General features: G+C 39.9%; 1 protein-coding gene across 1 annotated transcript in view; it reads right to left on the reverse strand.

Moving 5' to 3' along the window:
- The window catches only part of ME1 (malic enzyme 1), a 227,456-nt gene that overhangs the window by 104,799 nt on the left and 102,435 nt on the right, over positions 1 to 20,222 (reverse strand). The window contains exons 4-6 of the mRNA XM_075923820.2: positions 20,026 to 20,101; positions 15,725 to 15,886; positions 1,225 to 1,328 (exon numbers count right to left, since the gene is read on the reverse strand). Coding sequence (XP_075779935.2) covers positions 1,225 to 1,328; positions 15,725 to 15,886; positions 20,026 to 20,101 — 342 coding nt within the window. The remainder of the gene's footprint in view (positions 1 to 1,224; positions 1,329 to 15,724; positions 15,887 to 20,025; positions 20,102 to 20,222) is intronic.

Genomic DNA, 20,222 nt, shown 5'->3' on the forward strand with positions numbered 1-20,222 from the left:
ATTTCAGTCAAAAACACATATACTTCAGCTTGATGTAAACATGGTAGCGGTGCCTATTACTAAATGTAATATATGAGGCTTTACTGGGTAACAGTAATCAGTTTTACATCATATTTCACGTGCTAACAGTAAACTACAAAAACGTTCTGCTCTGCTATTTAGCAAAATGTGTTGAATTACTCCACTAAGCAATCAAAGGGCATTCAGTAACTTAACTAAAAAGTTACCTTTTATTTTCCTTTTATAGGGTGCAATGCCCCTGTTTATACCATGCAGTGAAATCACAGCTAACACATTACCTTGTAGCCTACACAAAGTCTGTAGGTGATACAGAAAAAAAACAAAAACAAAAAAACAGAGCTTTAGCTAATTTTATGATCTCTGGCTTGCCTGTTTGTTTGAATTAATTTAGCACACTGTCAATAGCAGATTCTCTAACGAGGAGAGAGAGGTTATATTGATTTCTGTTGTTGAAGAGTAAGAAGGTAATGTAAGGAAACCCGAAACGTCTCCTGGGTTCAAGCTGAACAAGTCTGGGCAAATAATTATTTTCCAAGACTATATTCAATCAGTAAATTTGTACCCTGGTATTTCTCACATCTTAATTTATCTCTTTGAAACTATGACAACACATGCCAGTAGGTCTGACAATCTTTCTGTTTGGCCTGACTATAGAAGCTCCTGAAAACAGCCCTTTCTCTGCACTGGCATACTCAACAGATTCTTTTACACCTTGCAAAATCTGAATAGTTCTAGGATTTCAGATGCACATGGTACCCTCTAGGCACAAGAAATAGAGAAACTTCAGAGTATGGTATCAATATAATCCATCTGACAGGCAGTTAGATGGGCTCAGATCTTATTATAGTTTCAAAGATGTAAATGAAGGGGAGGGGAAATCGTTAAGCTGAAATCTTGAGTCTCAATTCAAAGTGAAAAGGTTATTTGGCCAAATCCATTTAGCGCACCTCTAAAGATTACTTGAATTAAGGTTATAATTTTACAACAATATTTAATGAATTTATACTAAGTATTTAAGACAAGTTGACATAATACATCAAAATGTAGAAATAATATATAGATAGCAAGTGAAAAATAAAACTCCAGCAATTTTCCTATTTCCTTCCCATCCCCCTTTTTTTTAAAAGCTTCTGGGACACTTTCTCTTCTAGTCTGAAGTTCAATTGAATTCATGTGTGTGAAGAATACAAATATACTACATACCTGAAAGTCACCGCTTGCATGAATTCATCAAGAAGATCATCATAGGCTTGACCCCTGACTCTTTTGTGCCTCAGTCCAATATATAAGGGATCTTTTAGCAACTCCTGTTAAAGAAAGTATGAACTGTTAATAAAACAAATTACACTTGTTTATGGTCTAATACAAACAAGGAGAGAGAGACTTAATACAGTGTTTGAGTATTAACCTGAATAAGTGGAGGTACATATCCATTTATCCATCAGTATATAAAGACTGTGGTAATGCAACAAGGAGATATTTAATTGTATCATGTAGGCAAAGGAAAGAATCGGTGTCATTCCCAAGTGCAGTAGTAAAATGTTGAAGTAGGGTTTCAAAACTTCTAGTAGTGATGAAAATAAATCAGACTAAGTAACCTATTATCAAGCACATTTTTAATACTTCTTTTAGTATAAGAATAGAAAGACGGTATATAAAAAGGCAAATATTGGTTTTTCCTCATAAAATTTACCAAATTTCAAGCTTTCATAGAGTGTTTTACATCATAATGTAGGACTACCAGCATGTACTGTATCCATTCCACACAGAGTAACCAAGTGAAGTATACTATACTAAACTAAAGTTCTGTGGTTTTGGATTATTCTTGTTCAATGAACAGTGTATTTCAGTGGCAGCATATCACATTTTATGTTCTGGTAGCTATGTTGTCATTAAAAAAACCAAACTGCCAGTAATACAGGCTTATATTTCTGTATTATTACATATTCGTCACAGATTTTTCAGTTCTTTAGTTTCTGTAAGAGGTATGATTTGTCTTGCTATGGCAAAAATCCATATAAACATGGTTTCAAGATGCTCAATCCGATCATTTGGATACTTGGTATAAACTGAGTTCAAACTGTTAATCAGTCTGTGGCTGTGCCATCTGACAGTAATTGCTTCTTTTTTGATGCCTTTTCTGCTTTGGTTTTTAGAACAGCCAACACAGTAACTTTTTATGTTGACAAGTTGGCAGCTCAGAAATTCTTATTTTAGTCAAGAAGCAGTAAAATGTCAATCTAAACATTCTAGAAAGAAAAATAATGAATTCTTATTCAGCTTTATAAAATGGACTATGTTAAAGCATTCTCTTGCTATATGAAAAATGAGAAATATTCAGTTACAAAAAGCTGTGTTATGTTTATTTATTAATAAACATAGTTATTGGAAATTGGAGGCTGTGCCACCTGCTTGCTAACCTCCCTCCATCTGCTGCAGCTGGATTGTGGCCTCTCCCCCTACCTGTGCCGTAGCAGAAGGGGGGCTGCTACCAGCCATTTCTCTGACTAGATGGGGGCTGGACCATGGGGCCTACCTCAGGATTGGGGCCGAGGACAGGACGCTGAGGCCAGATGGGGCCTGGGCCCCAGTTGGAGCCTTTTTTGCCAGGCTTCATTTTAAATAAAGTAAAATGTTATGTCCAACACAAAAAGGTTTCCGTATTGTCTTTATTAATGGCAGGGGTGGGGAATCTTTTTTGGGTTGGGGACCACTGACCTACAGAAAAATATCAGTTGAGGACCACCCAAGTGAGAAGCAAAAAACAAAACAAACAAACAAACCCTCAATCCCTCCCCAACCCTCTAAGATGTGACCCCCAAATGAAACACCTCACTTCCCCAGTGCTCCAGCCCGGAGGAAGGCAGAAGAGAACTGAGTTTCAAGGCCTCAGGTCAGATTAACTCTTCTGGAGTTCCAGGGTTAGTGGATTTTGTGGGCATCCTAGGCTCTCGAGTGGGGCCTAAATGAGGGGTTCAGTGTGTAGGATAAGGCTGCCAGTGAGTGGGATCTGAGCATTAGGTAGGGTGCAGATGGGGCTGAGGGTACGAAGTCTGTGTGGGGAGGTAGGGGACAGGGTATCTGGCCAGGAAAAGGGGGCAGGAACAGGCTGGGGTGCAGGGTCTCGGCAGAGGGATGAGTGAGGAGGCTGGTGGTGTGGGGCAGGAGCAGGGTAGGGGTGGGTGTCTGGCCAGGAGGGAAGGGGCAGGAGTGGTCTGGGAGAAGGGTGCCTGCCCAGGGGAAAAGGCAGGGTCTTGGCCAGGGTTGAGCAAAGGGGTGTAGGGCAGGGTCTGGGCATGAGGGAGTAGAGGGCACTTACTTGTCTTTAGGCCCCACACCGGTCCCAGGGTCAGCCTCCCGCTGATCCCATTAGGTGGAATCTAGCCAGTGGCAGTGCAGGGAAAGGCTCCAGACGGTGCGCTCACACACTGCTGTTCCCCCAGCCCAGGATGGGGAGCGCTTCTTCCTTGTGCAGCAAGGCTCGGGGCTCTCTCTCTCCAACCCCTTCCTCCCCCCCCCACCTCCCAGCGGGAAGCCAGAACCAACCGCATGGGGGAGGAGGGAGGGCGAGGCTGCAGCACCACGCAAAAGGGGCCCAGGCCGCTCAGGTCTGTGCTGCTGAGTGCCTCCTCACACGACTCCTGAGCATGCTGGCCCAGCAGCCTGTGAGCACCAAGAACAACAGCTGCACAAGCAAGTGCCCCTGGAGCAAGTCATGCCATCCCAGAACAGAGTCTGGGGCAAGGAGTCCGTGGGAGGGCAGAGTCTGTGGGACTCCAGAGTGATGTAATGCCGTTGCTCTGTTGTCCCACAGGAAAAGTTTTTTATACAGGGAGAGGTCTATGCTTTTTAGATGTGTTTTAAGATTTGGCTTCAGCCAGATTTTCATCTAAATTAATACATTTTACTGCAGCAAGTACTTACAAACTCTTTTCCTTTTCCTCTGATGTCTGTTTCAACTGAGACCACTGAACCCTACTCTGGTGTATCTGACTACCTTTCTCATTGCTCCTGACTCTGTAAGTTCTCCTCTGTTTGTTCAATCCTAATCACCTTAACCTGTTCTTTCTTTTGTGACAGGATACTGCCTTTGCTTCATCAGCCTCAGCATTTCTTCCTTGGGTGGTGGGGAACCTGGAGTAAACCAATACAACTTCAAAAGATTTTTCTATTCACTCTGGTTTTATTTTTCTCTATTTAGAGGATGGGACTCAGGGTAAACACAATAAATTAAGCAAAATCACCTCCCCCCGCAATTTTCAATTCAAACATTACTTTTCCCTGTCCTGCTATGGGGTATTATCCTACTACAGTAAACTTCCGATAATCCGGAACCTTTAGGACCCAGGGGGTGCCAGATTATCAGATATGCCGGACTATCAGAAGGGGGGGCTATGAGGGGTTTGGGGTGGGGTGGGGGGATGCTACCCCAGACCCCCTCATAGCCCTCCCTTCTGATAGTCCAGCTCTGCCCCAGGAGTCCCAGATTCAGCCGCTGCTGGTCAGTTTCAGCAGCAGCTGAATCAGGGACGCCTGCAGCAGAGCAGCTGGGGTGCTGCTGGGTTGGTCCGGTAGCACCGACCCTTGGCGCCGCGAGACCAACCCGTCAGCACCCCAGCTGCTCTTGGGGACACCTGGGGCAGAGCAGCTGTGGTGCTGACGGGTTGGTCCCGCAGCGCCGCTCCTCAGCGCTACTGGACCAACCCAGCAGCCTTCCAGCTGCTCTGCCCCAGGTGTCCCCAAGTCAGCCGCTGCTGATACTGATCAGCGGCTGACTCCAGAAAGCCAGAGGCAGAGCTGCTCTGCCCCGGGCTTTCTGGAGTCAGCCTTGGTCAGTTTCAGCAGCGGCTGAATCAGGACACCTGGGGCAGAGCAGCTGGAAGGCTGCGGGGTTGGTCCCACAGCGCCGAGGAGCGGCGCTACTGGACCAACCCAGCAGCACCCCAGCTGCTCTGCCCCAGGTGTCCCCAAGTCAGCTGCTGCTGAAACTTATCAGCGGCTGACTCCAGAAACCCAGAGGCAGAGCAGGTCTGTCTCAGGCTTCCTGGAGTCAGCCGCTGGTCAATTTCAGCAGCGGCTGAATCCGGGACAGCTGGGGTGCTGCTGGGTTGGTCCCGCAGCCCCGAGGGGCAGCGCTACTGGACCTACCCGGCAGCACTCCAGCTGTTCTGCCCCCTGCTTCCCGGATTCAGCGCTGGTCAGTTTTAGCAGCGGCTGAATCGGGGAAGCTGGGGGCAGAGCAGCTCCAATGGTCCGGCTGCCCGGAGCACTTCCGGATTCCTGATGGTGCCAGACCATCAGGAGTGCCGGACCATCAGATGCCGGACCATCGGAGTTTTACTGTATATTGGTTCCTATTTTTCAGTCCTTCTCCAAGCAGCTGTTCCCTTTAGGAACAGAAACTAAGGCAGGGGATAGAGCCTTCCACCACAGAGAAGCCTTTCTTTCCTGTTGCTGCCACTATCCATGTTCCAGCTTGTCTCCCTCTTTCTTATCAAAAGAGAGGTTTTTAAAGGGCACTGGTAGCCCTTAACTGGTCTCAAGCGACTGTAGCTAACCAGAGATAAACTTTTTTCAGCTCCTAGGGAACAGGGCCATCATCATTTTAGGGCTGATAGATTTGCCTTCCACCACTCTCATATTCAGTCACACCTTTTGCCTCCAATTTATCTGAGAGATGTGCCAGGATATTCTTCTACTCTGATACTGCAGGATATTTTAACACACAAAACCAAATACTGTTCAGCTTGGGCTCATCCTGTTGTAGCAGTGAGTATCACAACCTGGGGCCTTTCTGATGAGAATGGGCACTGTGGGAGTGAGACCATCTGTTTCTGTGGGTCTTTGAGAGACTAATTTCATATGTGTCTCTCAAACACTTTGACGGAAATTAAAACAGAATTATTTACGATTAGCTGATGCTATGATGCACTGAATTTGTGCAAAGAGCAGTTTGATTAAAATATCATTACGTTCAAAGGAAGCTTTTTTATTGTTTCATGAGAATTCAGTAGTTGAATGGCAGCATCAAGGATCAAGAGGATAAGGAAATGATATAAATTACACAGAATGTAAGCTATTTTACTCAGTGCAGAAGGAAAGATTAGTCAATGGCATCATCTTACCACCTACATTGCATCCTTATTCTTGACATCACAGCAGCTTTTGACACTGTCAACCACACCTACATCTTACACTCTTCCTCACAGGCATTCATATCCTAGAATTCCCCCTCTGCTTGTCCTATTGTTCCTTCAGTATATTGTTTTCAGTTGATACTGCCCTAGGCTCCAACTTTGGCTCTCTTCTTCTCTTTCTACACTCCCTATTTAGATATTTATCTTCAGAAACAGCTGCAACTTCTACCTTTATGCTAATAACTTATGCTCTCTCCACTGACAAACTACCTTCCTCAATCCAATCCAGCATTTCAGTCGGATACATCTTTTTGTGGATGTCAAGTCAACACTTCAAATTTAATATGGCCAAAACAAATATTGTTGTCAAAGCCCTCTCCCTCCCATTTTTCTCTATCACTTCGGACTACACTACCACCCTTCCCAGGAATCCAAGCCTATATTCGGGATGTCATTTTTCACTCAGCCATCTCTGTAGACTCACACATTCAGACATTGTGTAAATCAGTGTTTCTCAACCAGTGGTATAAGTACTCTGAGGGGTACTCGACAAAAGTCTGGTGGGTATGTCAACACAACTGAAATTTGGAGAAAACTGAATTTTTGTTTTAAGTTTTATAGCGCTTTATTATTTTTGTACTTTTTACACCCAAAAATTTCATTGTCCGTCTGGCTACGATTAAGTTGTTTAAATAAATGTGTTGCAACAGTAGAAAAAAATTGTGTGTGTCTGAAAACTGTAGGTACTGGGGTTACTTAATTTTTTTTTTTTGAAAAAGGGACACTTTATAAAAAAAGGTTGAGAAACACTCATCTAAATCACATTGTTTCTTCCTACACAACTTTTTTTTTTTTAAAGATAAAGACTGTCCTCTATCTATACAGCTCTCATCCATGCCTGCAACCTTGTGTCTTGAATACGGCAAGGCTGCCTTCTTTCTGTCCTTATTTACTTCAACCTTGCTACCTTGCAGTCCATTTATAATGCTGCTGCCAAAATCATTTTCCTAGTTCATCTGTCTAACCACATCAGTGTCCTTATTTCACTCCTTTCACTAGCTCCCTCTTTGCCTTTGCATCTAACACAAGTTTATTGTTTTCATCTTTTAAGGCTCTTTATAACCTATCTACCCCGATTCTATCAAGCACATTTAGTAACTTACAATACCAGCCTCAACCTTCATTCTTCCAGCATTCCTACCACTCATTACAAGATCACTCTCTCTCTGTTTAACCTTTCCAAATAGTTAATAGATAAAGTGCTACAGATGGCACTCAAGAATATTCAGCATAGTTCCTGGTTTTGTAGGACTGAAGAAACTTGTTGCTGTTGTGCAAATGGCTTCTTATGCGCGCTTCTTTATATGAAACCGCAAGTCATCTTTTGTTGCCGGCAAGAGTAAGTCTCAGGTCCGACAATGGGTTCTCAAAGTACAAAGGATGCTACACAGGTATCTGTCAAACACAAGTAGTTTATTTTCTGACAGCTAACAGCTGCACCCCTTAACTAGAAGGGCAACATAACAAAGAAGTGGCATATCTTACGTCCTTTTCCTGCTAGCCAGGGATCCCGAGTTGGCTGCAGACGAAGTGGGAAATTGTCTCAGCTTCCTAAGTGCTGGTACTCAAAGCCCATTGGTGAGGTCCCAATTGCTGTGCTTTGGTGCAGCCTTAAATACAGTTCTCTTGCCTTGTTTTGCAGTTTGGAAATTTCCAGGGGTTACTCATTACATGCTGATGTAGGGCTCAGCTGTTAGTTATTGATCTGGTTCTGATCTAGTTCTACTTGTTCTTTGGCCTTGTTTACGTGATCAGTACGTTAGGATAAACAGAATTGTTTATGCGTTCTTTCCCTATACCCTTATACTTGTTCTTGCTATACTGGCAACAATGCTTATCTTAAATGGCGTATGTTCCGAACGACTTGCTTCTAGCACATCAGAAAGAGGGGAAAAAGGGGGAAAAAATGCAGGCCTCACCACTCCTAAACTTGCATGTACGACGTTCTTCTGCAATCAACCCCTACATCTTTGAAAAGCATTCTCCAGGTCCACCCTGATGCATAGGAAAAACTCTCAGACATAACCCATACTGCTACTGTTGTCTTCCTTCAAATAATTCCTTAAGGCTCACTCTGTTGTGATGCCCACAGAGCAAATCCTGCTGATCACAGCCTGGTAGGTGATGAGCTGTGACTGTTCCTTTTTCCCTTCTTTCCATTCTCCCTCACCCTTATAATGTTCCCATACATCACCTTACCTCTAACATAATTAAAAACAAATCACAAAGGGAAGAACCCCAAACAATACATTATGTAACTAACAAAGTTGCACCAGTTGTTCGCCACACTCATTTGCTTGTGTTGTATCCCCATTTCTTGACCTTTAATCATTTTGCCTGTAAGAGGCAGCAAGTGGGGGGAGCGGGGTCCACAGAGCCAACAGACACAGGGAGCCTACTTGAAAGCCAGCTTCCCACATGTATTGGCTCCCACCTGCCCCCCTCGGTGCTGCTGCCGCTCTCTTAATATGTAGTTATGCTTTTAAGCCAGCTTCTGACAGGCACTGGTTCCCACTCTCCCCCTTCTTGCTGCCTAAGGGGGGGGGGGAGAGAAGGCGTGTAGTTGACAAGCCCAGGCTTATTGGTTAATCAAGTAGTCGTCTATACATTGACATCCTTAGCAATTACACTGACGTGGTAAGTGGCAAAGCTTTGGTCCACCCATTCTTAACCCTCAAATCCATCTCTGTATGCTGGCGGATGATAGTGGCTCTCAGATCCTGATTCTTCTCCATAGGTAATAGCTGTGTGCCTCCTGCACCACTACACTTCCCAGGCCACAACATGGCCCTGTGTAGTTATTCACTGTGTTCTGTTTATCTCCTTTCAAATTTCAGTAACTCATCCTCCTGCACCACCAACAGATGGATGATTGTTAATTTTTAAAATATCACTGAAGAAAAACACCTTTTTTCTCCCCCAAAAAGCAGCAATGTTTGTTCTGTCGAGAGCTTTCAAAAAATTATTTCACGCCTCTAATTATTAAATAGTCAAAGTGCTTCACAATATGTCATAGCCAGATTGAGACCATTTACCAGCTTTTCAGTCTGAAGCCAACTTTTGAAGAACTATAAAGCCATGAAAAATCAAGATATACAGCAAAATGCTGACAAATCCTTAAATATATAGTCAAGCTTGAGTGCAGCTTTCAGATATTGTTTTCAAGCTCCTTTTGCTCCCTCACCACCACTGTATCTGGTACACTTGCTGGTATTCACAGTCCAATAACTAAAATAAGGGAATCAACAAATTGTGTCAGCCTAATCAAGCTTTAATAATCACAACACATACACACACCCGGACCTTTGCAGAATGTTAATGAGGCAACATTAAAAACATAATTTACTTAATGTCTACAAGGATCTTTAGGGTTTTCAGTTTGAGTAGCGTTTTAAAAGCACAGGCAGTTAATTCAGCAATACATCTTGGCTGAAAGTCTGTACAACTTTTGAGAGCTTGAGATTCTTCTACAGCTCAGTGCATACTACTTCACAAAAGTGTTACAGTTCAGCAAGGAACAACCAAAAAGTTCCCTTAAAGTCCAATTTGGAATAATGTATAGTAAAGTACAGAAAGGAGAGAAAATAATTAAGCATTCAACAACTGAAAAGAACAGTGGTTATTTCTAAGCTGTGAATGGCAAACCTTTGAACAACTTCTCTTTTTCAAAAAGGCACTAAGAATAAATAAGCTACTTAAGCACATTACCCGTTATTCAGGTCACAACAGTGCAAATTAGATCAGATGTGGTTTTTTAAACTGTTCACACATTACTACTGGCTATTTCATGGCTTTCAAAGTTGATTACTGAAAAGAAAATTCTATACTACAACGGAATGTGTCAAATTGACATTACGGGATCCTATTCCTCAAGAGGACAAAAGAAACATCAATCACAAACTTGTTATAGAAGTTAAACTTTTGGAGGTTTAGTCTCCTTCAACATATATCTCATTATTCTCTAACACGTGTTGTGCATGTTAAATATTTAATGAAAACTTGAACATATCTATTTTACACATTAGCGCTTTAATGAAAAAAACCATACAAAAGATATAAAACACATTCATATGTAGAAATGCAGCAAGTTTCAACTTTATCCTAGTAAACTTTTTCCCCCAAAAGGGCTTGAGGTTCATTCACTTGAATGATCACATAGACCTACTTAGAATTAACTATGTAAAATAACAAAGAGTTCTTTGATGCACCAGCTGAACATATTAAAACCGTAATGATCGCTGAGATTGTTAAAAAAAAGGCAACTCATTTATACTACTTGTACACACTTAGAGCTAAGAGATCAGCAAGTCATCAAAGTTCAAGAAAGACCTGAGATGTACACCTGGCTCCAAATTAGCTTCAGGAGCCAAGCCAATGAAACAGAAGATTACACAATTGATGTATTTCATCAACAGGGAATGAACATGATGAAATACCATCTCTGACAATTTAGGGAATCTGTCTATGAACAATTTATGAATTCGGGTTGGTTTTATTAAATTGCTGTGCCACTGAATGCCTCAGTGTATGTGTAATCCACCATTTCTGTGCTATGTATCCCCCAGACCAGATTTAACAGGATGGGTGTTAAATCTTGCTGGTTATTGATTCGAATGGGAGCATCCTAAGACAATATCCAAATCATACAGGAAGTCTGTGATGGAGCTGGGGTATCCTGAGTTCCAGTTCAGGGAAGAGACCAATCTTATCCTTAGAATGGACTCTTAGTAACGCACTTAAGCTAACACCAACTGTTTCCATTCAAGGTAGGTTTTTAGTGACCTGCATCTCAAAAATACTTTGAGCAATTTTCTATATACAGGTACAAGCCAACCAACAAGGATGAGAGTAATTGACAAGACATTGGTGTTTGTGTTTAATAATGGGTGAACAAATGGAAAGAGTCTGCGGTGGGATCTGTTACCCATATCCAAATTAGAGGTTTGTGAGGGATTTATAGCCTATATTAGAAAGGCTGGGTTGTTGGGTATGGTGGTTGGTGTACAAGGGTTTCTGGTCATAGACAGAAGCTACTCAGGGATATAAAGTCATATTTAACATAGTTTTGGAATATGCATTATGATTTTAAAACCAATGCATACAAGTAAAAAAAAGAGTGTGTCAACTGTACGTCTATTTGAATGTTTACCTACCTTCCTTCCAAATTCACTGTTTTAAACGGCAACATTTCTAGATTATACAACAATAGCAGCAACCTTCATTTAAAGTTCACAGTTTTTGTCTGCTCATTAGAAACAGAAAATTAGCAGTCTAAAAAGAGAGAATAGTTTATATATTTTCTTATTCATTAAAGGAATTACAGATCCAGACATCTTTCATTCTTAATTCTGGTCAAAAGGGGGACAGCTATTCAAATTGTTAAATAATGATGTAAATATAAACTGTTTCTTTACTTTAAAGAAGAAAAATAGGTTACTATAGGTTAATAAAATGCAAATTAATATAATCTTGGCTTGCTGAAAATCCAGTACACTGGAAAATATTCTTTAAATACAGAATTGTTTAGAGACATGAAACTCTTTACTGGTATTAGTTGTTAATCAAGTTCCTGATGCACATGTGGTTATTGAGCTCTGATCAAAGAATTACATGAAGGAGCCTCCAAATAGAAAACAAGAGAGGCAATGCAATGCATTCCTCCCAGAATGATAATGCATAACAAATAATCTCCCACATTTATAAGTGAGACACAAATCTGTTATCAACATTAAATATGGTGAAGAAGCCTGGCTCCTGTTTGCACTGCATTCATATAAAGGTGATGGTGACTTTGTTTCATTTTAAGAAATATAAGTAATATAGAATTATATAAAATAAAATATAGTATTAAACTAACAAGGTGATTGAATTAACAAATGAAAACTATTAAATGTCAGATTATATCTAGCCTTTCTTCTGAGTGAAAGAAGAATGAACACTACCATGAACACAACATATTCAAACAGAAAGTGCAAGCTTGAAAGGGACTTAAAGAGAACAGAATAAAATACAAGTGTATATGCCCTTATCTCCAAATAGCAATTTTTTACAAAATACACATCTCTATCCAAAAACCATTTATGGATCTCAGAATATTGTAATATTGAATAAGTACTATGTCCATTACTGAATTTAACACCACACTTAAAATCTGTAGGGGTTCCCTGTATATTTTATGTCTGTATTTACTGGTGTTCTTTCTTGTAAATATTAATATACAACACAGATTTTATAAAAATAATCTGTAGTGTTATTTAAAAATATGCTGTTGCTTAAACAAACAAGTGCCAGATGGAAGCTCCATGAAAAACAGTAAAATACCTACTTTAATTCCAGTCTTAGCATTATCACTATTTTTACACTGGAAATGGGACTTGGCTGAGGTAGAATGTGTAAAAAGCCCCTGAAACTATTTATTGGTCAATTTAATATTATTATTAATATTTTGCCTGAAGTGCAAAAGTCCATTCAAGCAATCAATTTAGTTCCATGAACTGAAATCACAACCATAAATATTTGATTTTGATTTGCTTAACATTAAACTCTAACATTTTTTCATATTCCTGCTTGTTTGCCCCCTGAAAACATCTATGGTTTCATCTAGTCTCCCTCTTCTGCTTCATTACTTTCCATGTATAGTCCTAAATTACAAGTTAATATACTTATATGTTGAAAGCTATGAATTCATATAACAGATTTTTATGTCGAGTGATTTTTTTTTACCCTGCAAAAAGACAAACCATAATTTGATCAAAGATTGTTTTCAATGCTATGTTTGTGTTAATAAAAATATAACTGTTAAGGTAGGCCTCAGATTGAATGGATATATGCTCATATTGTTTAATTTAGATTTACCAATAAACTTCTAGATTCCTGTTACCCAGGAGTTAGAAATTGAACCAGAAATAACCTTTTATTACATTACAGTTGTGACTGTTCTGAGAATATTACCAGCCTCACTGTGAATTTACATTAAGCAAAAGATTAATAAACACCACAAAAGACCTTTAAGGTCTACACAAATTTACTGAAAATGAAATGCTGCCAAACTGTTATATCACCTCAAGCGAGTTACTCAAAGGTCCCACACACGGAGGGATACAGTGTCTGTTTTAGGTAACATCCTCTCACTAGGTTCCTTGAAATTTTGCAAACTCTTATGTTCAAAGTCACATAACTATTCTGGTTGACACACTTTAGGAAAAATGTGGGCAGACAGGAGAAAATCCAGAGGGTAGCCACTAAAATTTTAAAAGGATTATAAAACCTGATCTATGAGGAAAGGATAAAAAATTGGTACATTTAATCTTGAGAGAAGATGCCTTGGGCGGTGGGAGGGGGCGGAGGTTAAGAGCTGTTATAAAGAGGACAGTGATCAGTTGCTCTCTATGGTCCCTGAAGGTAGGACAAGATGTAATGGTCTTAATCTTTGGCAAGGGAGTTGGAATAAGCCTCAAAGGGAGGCTGGAAAATGCTCATGATTGGAGGTTTTTAAGAACAGTTTAGACAAACAGCTCTTGAGGATGGTCTACTTGATTCTGCCTCTGGCTGGACTGGATGGTCCAGTCTCAAGGTCCTTTCAAGTCCTATGTTAATATGACTCTACAAAAGAAATCTAGAAGTCTGGTATGTAAATTAAGCGTATGTAAGTCAAGTGCCATCATGGCCTTTTAGATGGAGATAATCTGGAACATACTGGTACAGTAATTACCCTGTATTAAAGCAACCAGTATATTTCTTAGTCACTGAGCTGTCATGGTCGTTTCATGGTCTCCTTACCACATACGCAGCAAAAATGGGTTTTCAAATGTTAGTTATTGTTGAATGAATCAGTACAGAATGGTGTCACTTTATGCTCCTTTCTGCATTTGGGGGGGTTCCAATAATAATCCCCATATTCTTCCTCTCTCATTTACAATCTGCAATATCTGTGTGTTTGAAAATGTTCCTTTAGGACACCTTATTTCATCTCTTGTCAGTCTTAATAGTTTTAAACACTTTGGAAAAGAGATGCCTTGAGAGCACTTAGTGTGTGTTAAAATCACTAATCTCACAAATAATATATTTTAGAATTGTATGCCTGTCTACATGTGTGACGGCACGTTGGGGGTCCCCCATCTCCTCCATGCTCCCAGACAGCAACTAACCCCCACTCTTCCAGCCTTGCCCCCCAGCCAGGGTAGCATTCCACCTTCCTTTGTTCCTCTCCATGGGGGGGTGTCTGGTTCAACAGGTTTGGCATCACCTTTGCATAATGAGGTTTTCCCTGCTGGGTCTTGCTCTAGACAGCAGAGGTCACCACAGCCCAGCAAGTACCCCCACTACGTCACAACATGAAACAGTATTTAACTGCCTATCATCTACTATGTCTATGTAGCATTTTGAAAGGAGTTGGAGCAAGCCTCCTTGCCTGGATCTGCAGACTTGGGGCAGGATTTACTCTAGTGCCCTAAAAATGGTTGTATAGGCAATGTTTTGAAGTCACTGCCGAAAACTCTGATCCCAGGTATTGGGCATGCAGACACCCAGAAGAACACATTTGTGCAACCACTCAAAGAACCACCACAATACTTTTTTACCTAAATTAAAATTTTTCACAAACATTTTCACTTTTGATAGAAAGTTCAGTTTCCACAATAGCTCTTATATTAAAATTTAAAAATACAGGGTAAAAACTACAGGTCAAATCCTGACTTCTTTTAGAAGTTAACGAGCATTTTTCCTCTGACTTCAGTGAAGCCAGGATTCCACCCTATGAAAACCATAGTGAATATCTCTCAAATATCTAGTTTCTTTTCATGCATTTGGAAAAAAAGAAACTAGGACTAGAAGCTTTAATGAATTATTGGAATACTTGTTTTTAAACAGGACTTTTGCTCATAAAGTGGTACCAATAAATTCTGGGCATCCTTACATAGTGGTCTGAATTCAACCTTAGTTGGCACAGAAATTTTCTATCAGAGAGCTGCTGCACCCTAAAAGGATTTGCTTCCTGAGATAAGAAGTGCCCATTTCCAGGGCCTAGTTTAACTGCGGGCTATATAACTGCCATGCAGGAGAGGCTACACTGGGCATACATCAAATGCCCACTCAATCCACACACTTTTGGGGCTGTGTTGACCACCTCTGTGGTTCCCTCGTGAAGAGGTGGTTTCAGGAGCATTGTAAACGATCTACAATCAATGGTCTCATGTTAGTGTTTTTTTGTTTTGCCAATGGAAGTAATCTTGGCCTGCTCAGTGTACTAAATTGTCAGTAAAAAGATGTGTGCATGCAGATTCCATTAAATATATTGTTAAATTGAATAAACCCGTATTAAATAATAATTACATATCATAAAAAAGGATAAGCACCTACTTGAAGGAAAAATAAGACTAACGGAATAATATCCTCATCCCAAATTCTAAGTTTACCTTTTAATAGGACAGATAAATACAATTATAAAGTTCAGTATGCTGCTCTTAAAATAAGTGAAACGTTCACGGAATCTTGAAAAAAATATTTACCTCATTATCAGTTCCCACATCCAGGATTACAGGCAAACACTCCTGTGGTTTCATTCCTCCACATGCCGTGTAAAGTGCCAATTTACCAACTGGGATGCCCATTCCATAACAGCCAAGGTCTCCAAGGCCAAGAATACGTTCTCCATCAGTCACCACAATAGCCTTGATGTAGAAAAAAGAGTACTATGAAATATTTTTTTTCTGAAATGTGGAGTACTTATAAAAAGCATACTTAAACTCCTAAACACACTTTTTTGTTTCCATTTTAAAGTTATTACTATAAGCACACACTGAATTATAGTAGAGTAAAATTCCTGAATTCCTTCATTATATTTTATTACATTTTCACTTCAGTTATATTGCAATTTCACTATGAAAGGTTTTCCCTTTTCTATTCCACTAAAGCTATGTCTGGACTGCAGATTTGCATATCTTTTTCCGTTTTTTTGGAAGAGGCTTTCCCAAAATTTGGCCCAGCTACGGGGCCAAATTTCAGAAAAACCTCCTCCTTCGGAACATCCCTTATTCCTCATACAATATTTAATAGGAATCCATGGGGCTATAGGGAAGTTGTAGGTGTTGCCAGGGTCATATACGTGTGTCTGGATTTTTGGAGACTGAGTAAGACAAAGAGTTGCTAGCATTGTGCTGGCTCTTGTTGGCAAGACAGAAAGTCAAATTGTACTACACCTGACTATCAACAGATATATGGGTCATCGTGACAAGCCAGGGGATGCCCAAGGACAAATGAAGAACTAAGTGCTCCTCAGGGTGGAAGCTCTCCCGCAGAGCCTTCTGGATACTGACAGCCCCCCGATGGACCTCCCGGATGGCAGCTTGCAGAAAGGTCAGCCAGGCTGGTAGCAATGCGTCCACGAGAAGCACCGAGTGCCTAGGAGCAGCTCTGGCTCCATGTTGCAGAGTGCTGTGGTGTCTTGAGTGAGGGCAACTAGAGCACTCAGAGACACAAATGATTTGCTGTCCCTCATTGAGGTAGGCAAGCAAGCAGGGACACCTGAGAACCGGCTGCCCGGGGTTTCCCTGTAAGCACAGACCTCAGATAGCCTTAGGCAGCAGCCTCACACAGTAAGTTTTGACCCGATGCCCTGCCTGACCTGGTTCCGGATGGCCTTAAATGTGAATCAGTGTCCACTCAGTGTGGATGCACTATTTCAAAATAGCAAAATGCTATTTTGAATTGCATTTTGTGTGTAGAGGCATTATTTCGAAATATTTTATTTCGAATTAAGATATTTTGAAATAACGCTGTAGTGTAGAGTCCTAAGCCTCTATAAATATTGCTGCTGTAGCCCAGGGGTTAATCCCCTAGAGGCTTAAAATAATACATCAGAAACAACCAACTCTAGAGAATATTAGAGTTCAAAAAAGATCATGAAGCTGGATGGAGGAGTCCAGTCTGTTTGTAGTGCTATTAGGGCAATTAAAGGAACAGGGGATGTTGGGAGCCTGGGAGCCCGGGAGCCCTGATGAGGCCATTAAAGTTGAGGTTTGTTGTCTGGTCTAGTGGTTAATTGTCTTTCTTTGGGTGCAGAAACAGATTATAGGTATTGTGAAATATCTTTATTTTTCATTTTCTCACTTTTATGTTTGTAATAGATAAGGTTGAGATATATATAAAACACACCTAACAGTATTCTCGTGCACTGTTTTTATAAAAGATATCTGTGTTGACTCTAGTAATGCTTAGCAAATGTTGATTTTAATAGTTTCTATCACAGCACTTTAATTGCAAACAAGACTATAGTATATCTGTCCTTGCTAAAACCTTTCAGCTTCTCCATATTCAGATACTATTTGTGTGTTTCCATATAAAGTACACATGTACATGGCAGTTACATAAAACAAGCAGAAAATTAAAAATGTGTCAACACAAATGCTGAAAATGGAAAAGACAACTTTGTCTGCATTCCACAAGTCAATGCAAGATTAAAAGCTGCATGCTGTGGTAAAATCTCCACACAATGTTGCTGTTATAGAACTATTTAAAAGAAACCTTAAAGATCACATATGGAAAAATCTGTTGCAAAGTAATTCTAGAGTACTCCAAGTCAGCACATTTATTCTGTTTCCGGTAAAACTCACATTCACAAGGAAAGGTAGACTAAGCAGTAGAAATTAATGTATTACACTAAAATGGATAACTTGAGCATCTGTAAATTTCAATTATTGTTTATTACACTGTAACCAAATCTGATCTTGTAAATTTAAATAAAAGACATAGGTTAATGATCACTGTGTATCGCATAAACATACTGTTTATGTGGATATTTGGACCACTCAAATGTTACCTTACTAAGTTATTTCCATGTGTGTTTTTTTAAAAAAAAAAACAGCTATTAAAGTTGCTCTAGACAGCTTTAAATGGTATAAAAACACTTATTTGTTTACTGGATATTAACATTTATTGACTTCAGCTGCACAATTTAAGGGCTCAAAGACAAAAAGTAGGTACTCTCCAAAATTAAATATAGAGTGAAAAAAATAGTTACCTGTATGAGTACCTGGACATTCCTGTTTAACCAACAACAACAATTTGAGACAAAGTAAACTAGGATACAAAACAATAAAATAAAATTACCTCCCACCACCTATTACTTACAGAGGTACTTTGATCTGCAGATCTCAAAGTGCTTTACAAAGATGGGCAAGCGCCATTATCTCAGATGGTGAAGAAAAAAAGAGAAAGCACAATAGAAAAGGACAGAATCCTGGTTTATAACAACAATTTGGATGAAACTGTATTTTCTAAAAAGTTTCTAACCATTGTTATTGATACAGATGTGACTCACTTATACTATCATGTATTTTTAGGATCAGAACAGACATTGTTTATTTGATGTTTTAAAGGAATGAATAATTTTCACACTTTATTCCATGACAAGCAGCAGCAGGTAGAGAATAAAAACAGTTTAAAGACAACTTTTAAGAATCAATTAAAACTGAAATTGCTTTGCTTATAAAATGCTTAGCAGATCTTTTTTTCATTCTGAGATATAAAGATTTCCATACTTAAGAGATATCGTATTTGGAAGTTAATTGATCCACATGTAGTGATCTTTCAGTTATAAATAAATAATTAAAGCAGTCCTTATATTCAATAACCTTTAAATCACATGAGGCTGAATTTAATTGGAAAGTTCTCGGATTGAAAAGCTCAACATTCAGAAGCTCCAACTGGAAGTGCCTTTGATGCAACAATAACTTAAGAAACCATTAATTAATGCCATCATAATGATTTAATTTGAATTAAAAGTGGTAGCTAGTCAAAACATTTTAGTCAGAGTTGCACAGATACGACCAAAACCAACTTTGCCATGCAAATAAAGTTTTGGGACTGGCTCTGTTCAATATCTTCATCAACGATTTAGATATTGGCATAGAAAGTATGCTTATTAAGTTTGCAGATGATACCAAGCTGGGAGGGGTTGCGACTGCTCTGGAGGATAGGGTCATAATTCAAAATGATCTGGACAAATTGGAGAAATGGTCTGAGGTAAACAGGATGAAGTTTAATAAGGACAAATGCAAAGTGCTCCACTTAGGAAGGAACAATCAGTTTCACACATACAGAATAGGAAGCGACTGTCTAGGAAGGAGTATGGCAGAAAAGGATCTAGATGTTATAGTGGACCACAAGCTGAATATGAATCAGCAGTGTAACGCTGTTGCAAAAAAAAAAAAAAAAAAGCAAACATGATTCTGGGATGCATTAACAGGTGTGTTGTGAGCAAGACATGAGAAGTCATTCTTCCACTCTACTCTGCGCTGGTTAGGCCTCAGTTGGAGTATTGTCCAATTCTGGGCACCACATTTCAAGAAGGATGTGGAGAAATTGGAGAGGGTCCAGAGAAGAGCAACGAGAATGATTAAAGGTCTAGAGAACATGACCTATGAAGGAAGGCTAAAAGAATTGGGTTTGTTTAGTTTAGAAAAGAGAAGATTGAGGGGGGACATGATAGCAGTTTTCAGATATCTAAAAGGGTGTCATAAGGAGGAGGGAGAAAACTTGTTCATCTTGGCCTTTGAGGATAGGACAAGAAGCCATGGGCTTAAACTGCAGCAAGGGAGGTTTAGGTTGAACATTAGGAAAAAGTTCCTAACTGTCAGGGTAGTCAAACACTGGAATAAATTGCCCAGGGAGGTTGTGGAATCTCCATCTCTGGAGATATTTAAGAGTAGGTTAGATAAATGTCTATCAGAGATGGTCTAGACTGTATTTGGTCCTGCCATGAGGTCCCTTCCGGTCCTAGTATTGTATGATTCTATGAAATGGAACTTACTCTGATGACATCTTCAGGCCACGATTTAAGCATTGTAGCAATGTGCCCCCGGTCATGGATGGTGATAAAAAGACCTCTGCAAGTAAATGTATAAAGGTATTTTATATTTCTACATTATATGAACATTAATTTAAACATTTTATTATTTATTTAAAGGTCTATTTAATTTACTCTGAATCATGCAGATATATTTTTAA

Source organism: Pelodiscus sinensis, chromosome 3 (assembly GCF_052426305.1).
Source record: "Pelodiscus sinensis isolate ZL-2025 chromosome 3, ASM5242630v1, whole genome shotgun sequence".
NCBI classification, from domain to species: Eukaryota; Metazoa; Chordata; order Testudines; family Trionychidae; genus Pelodiscus; species Pelodiscus sinensis.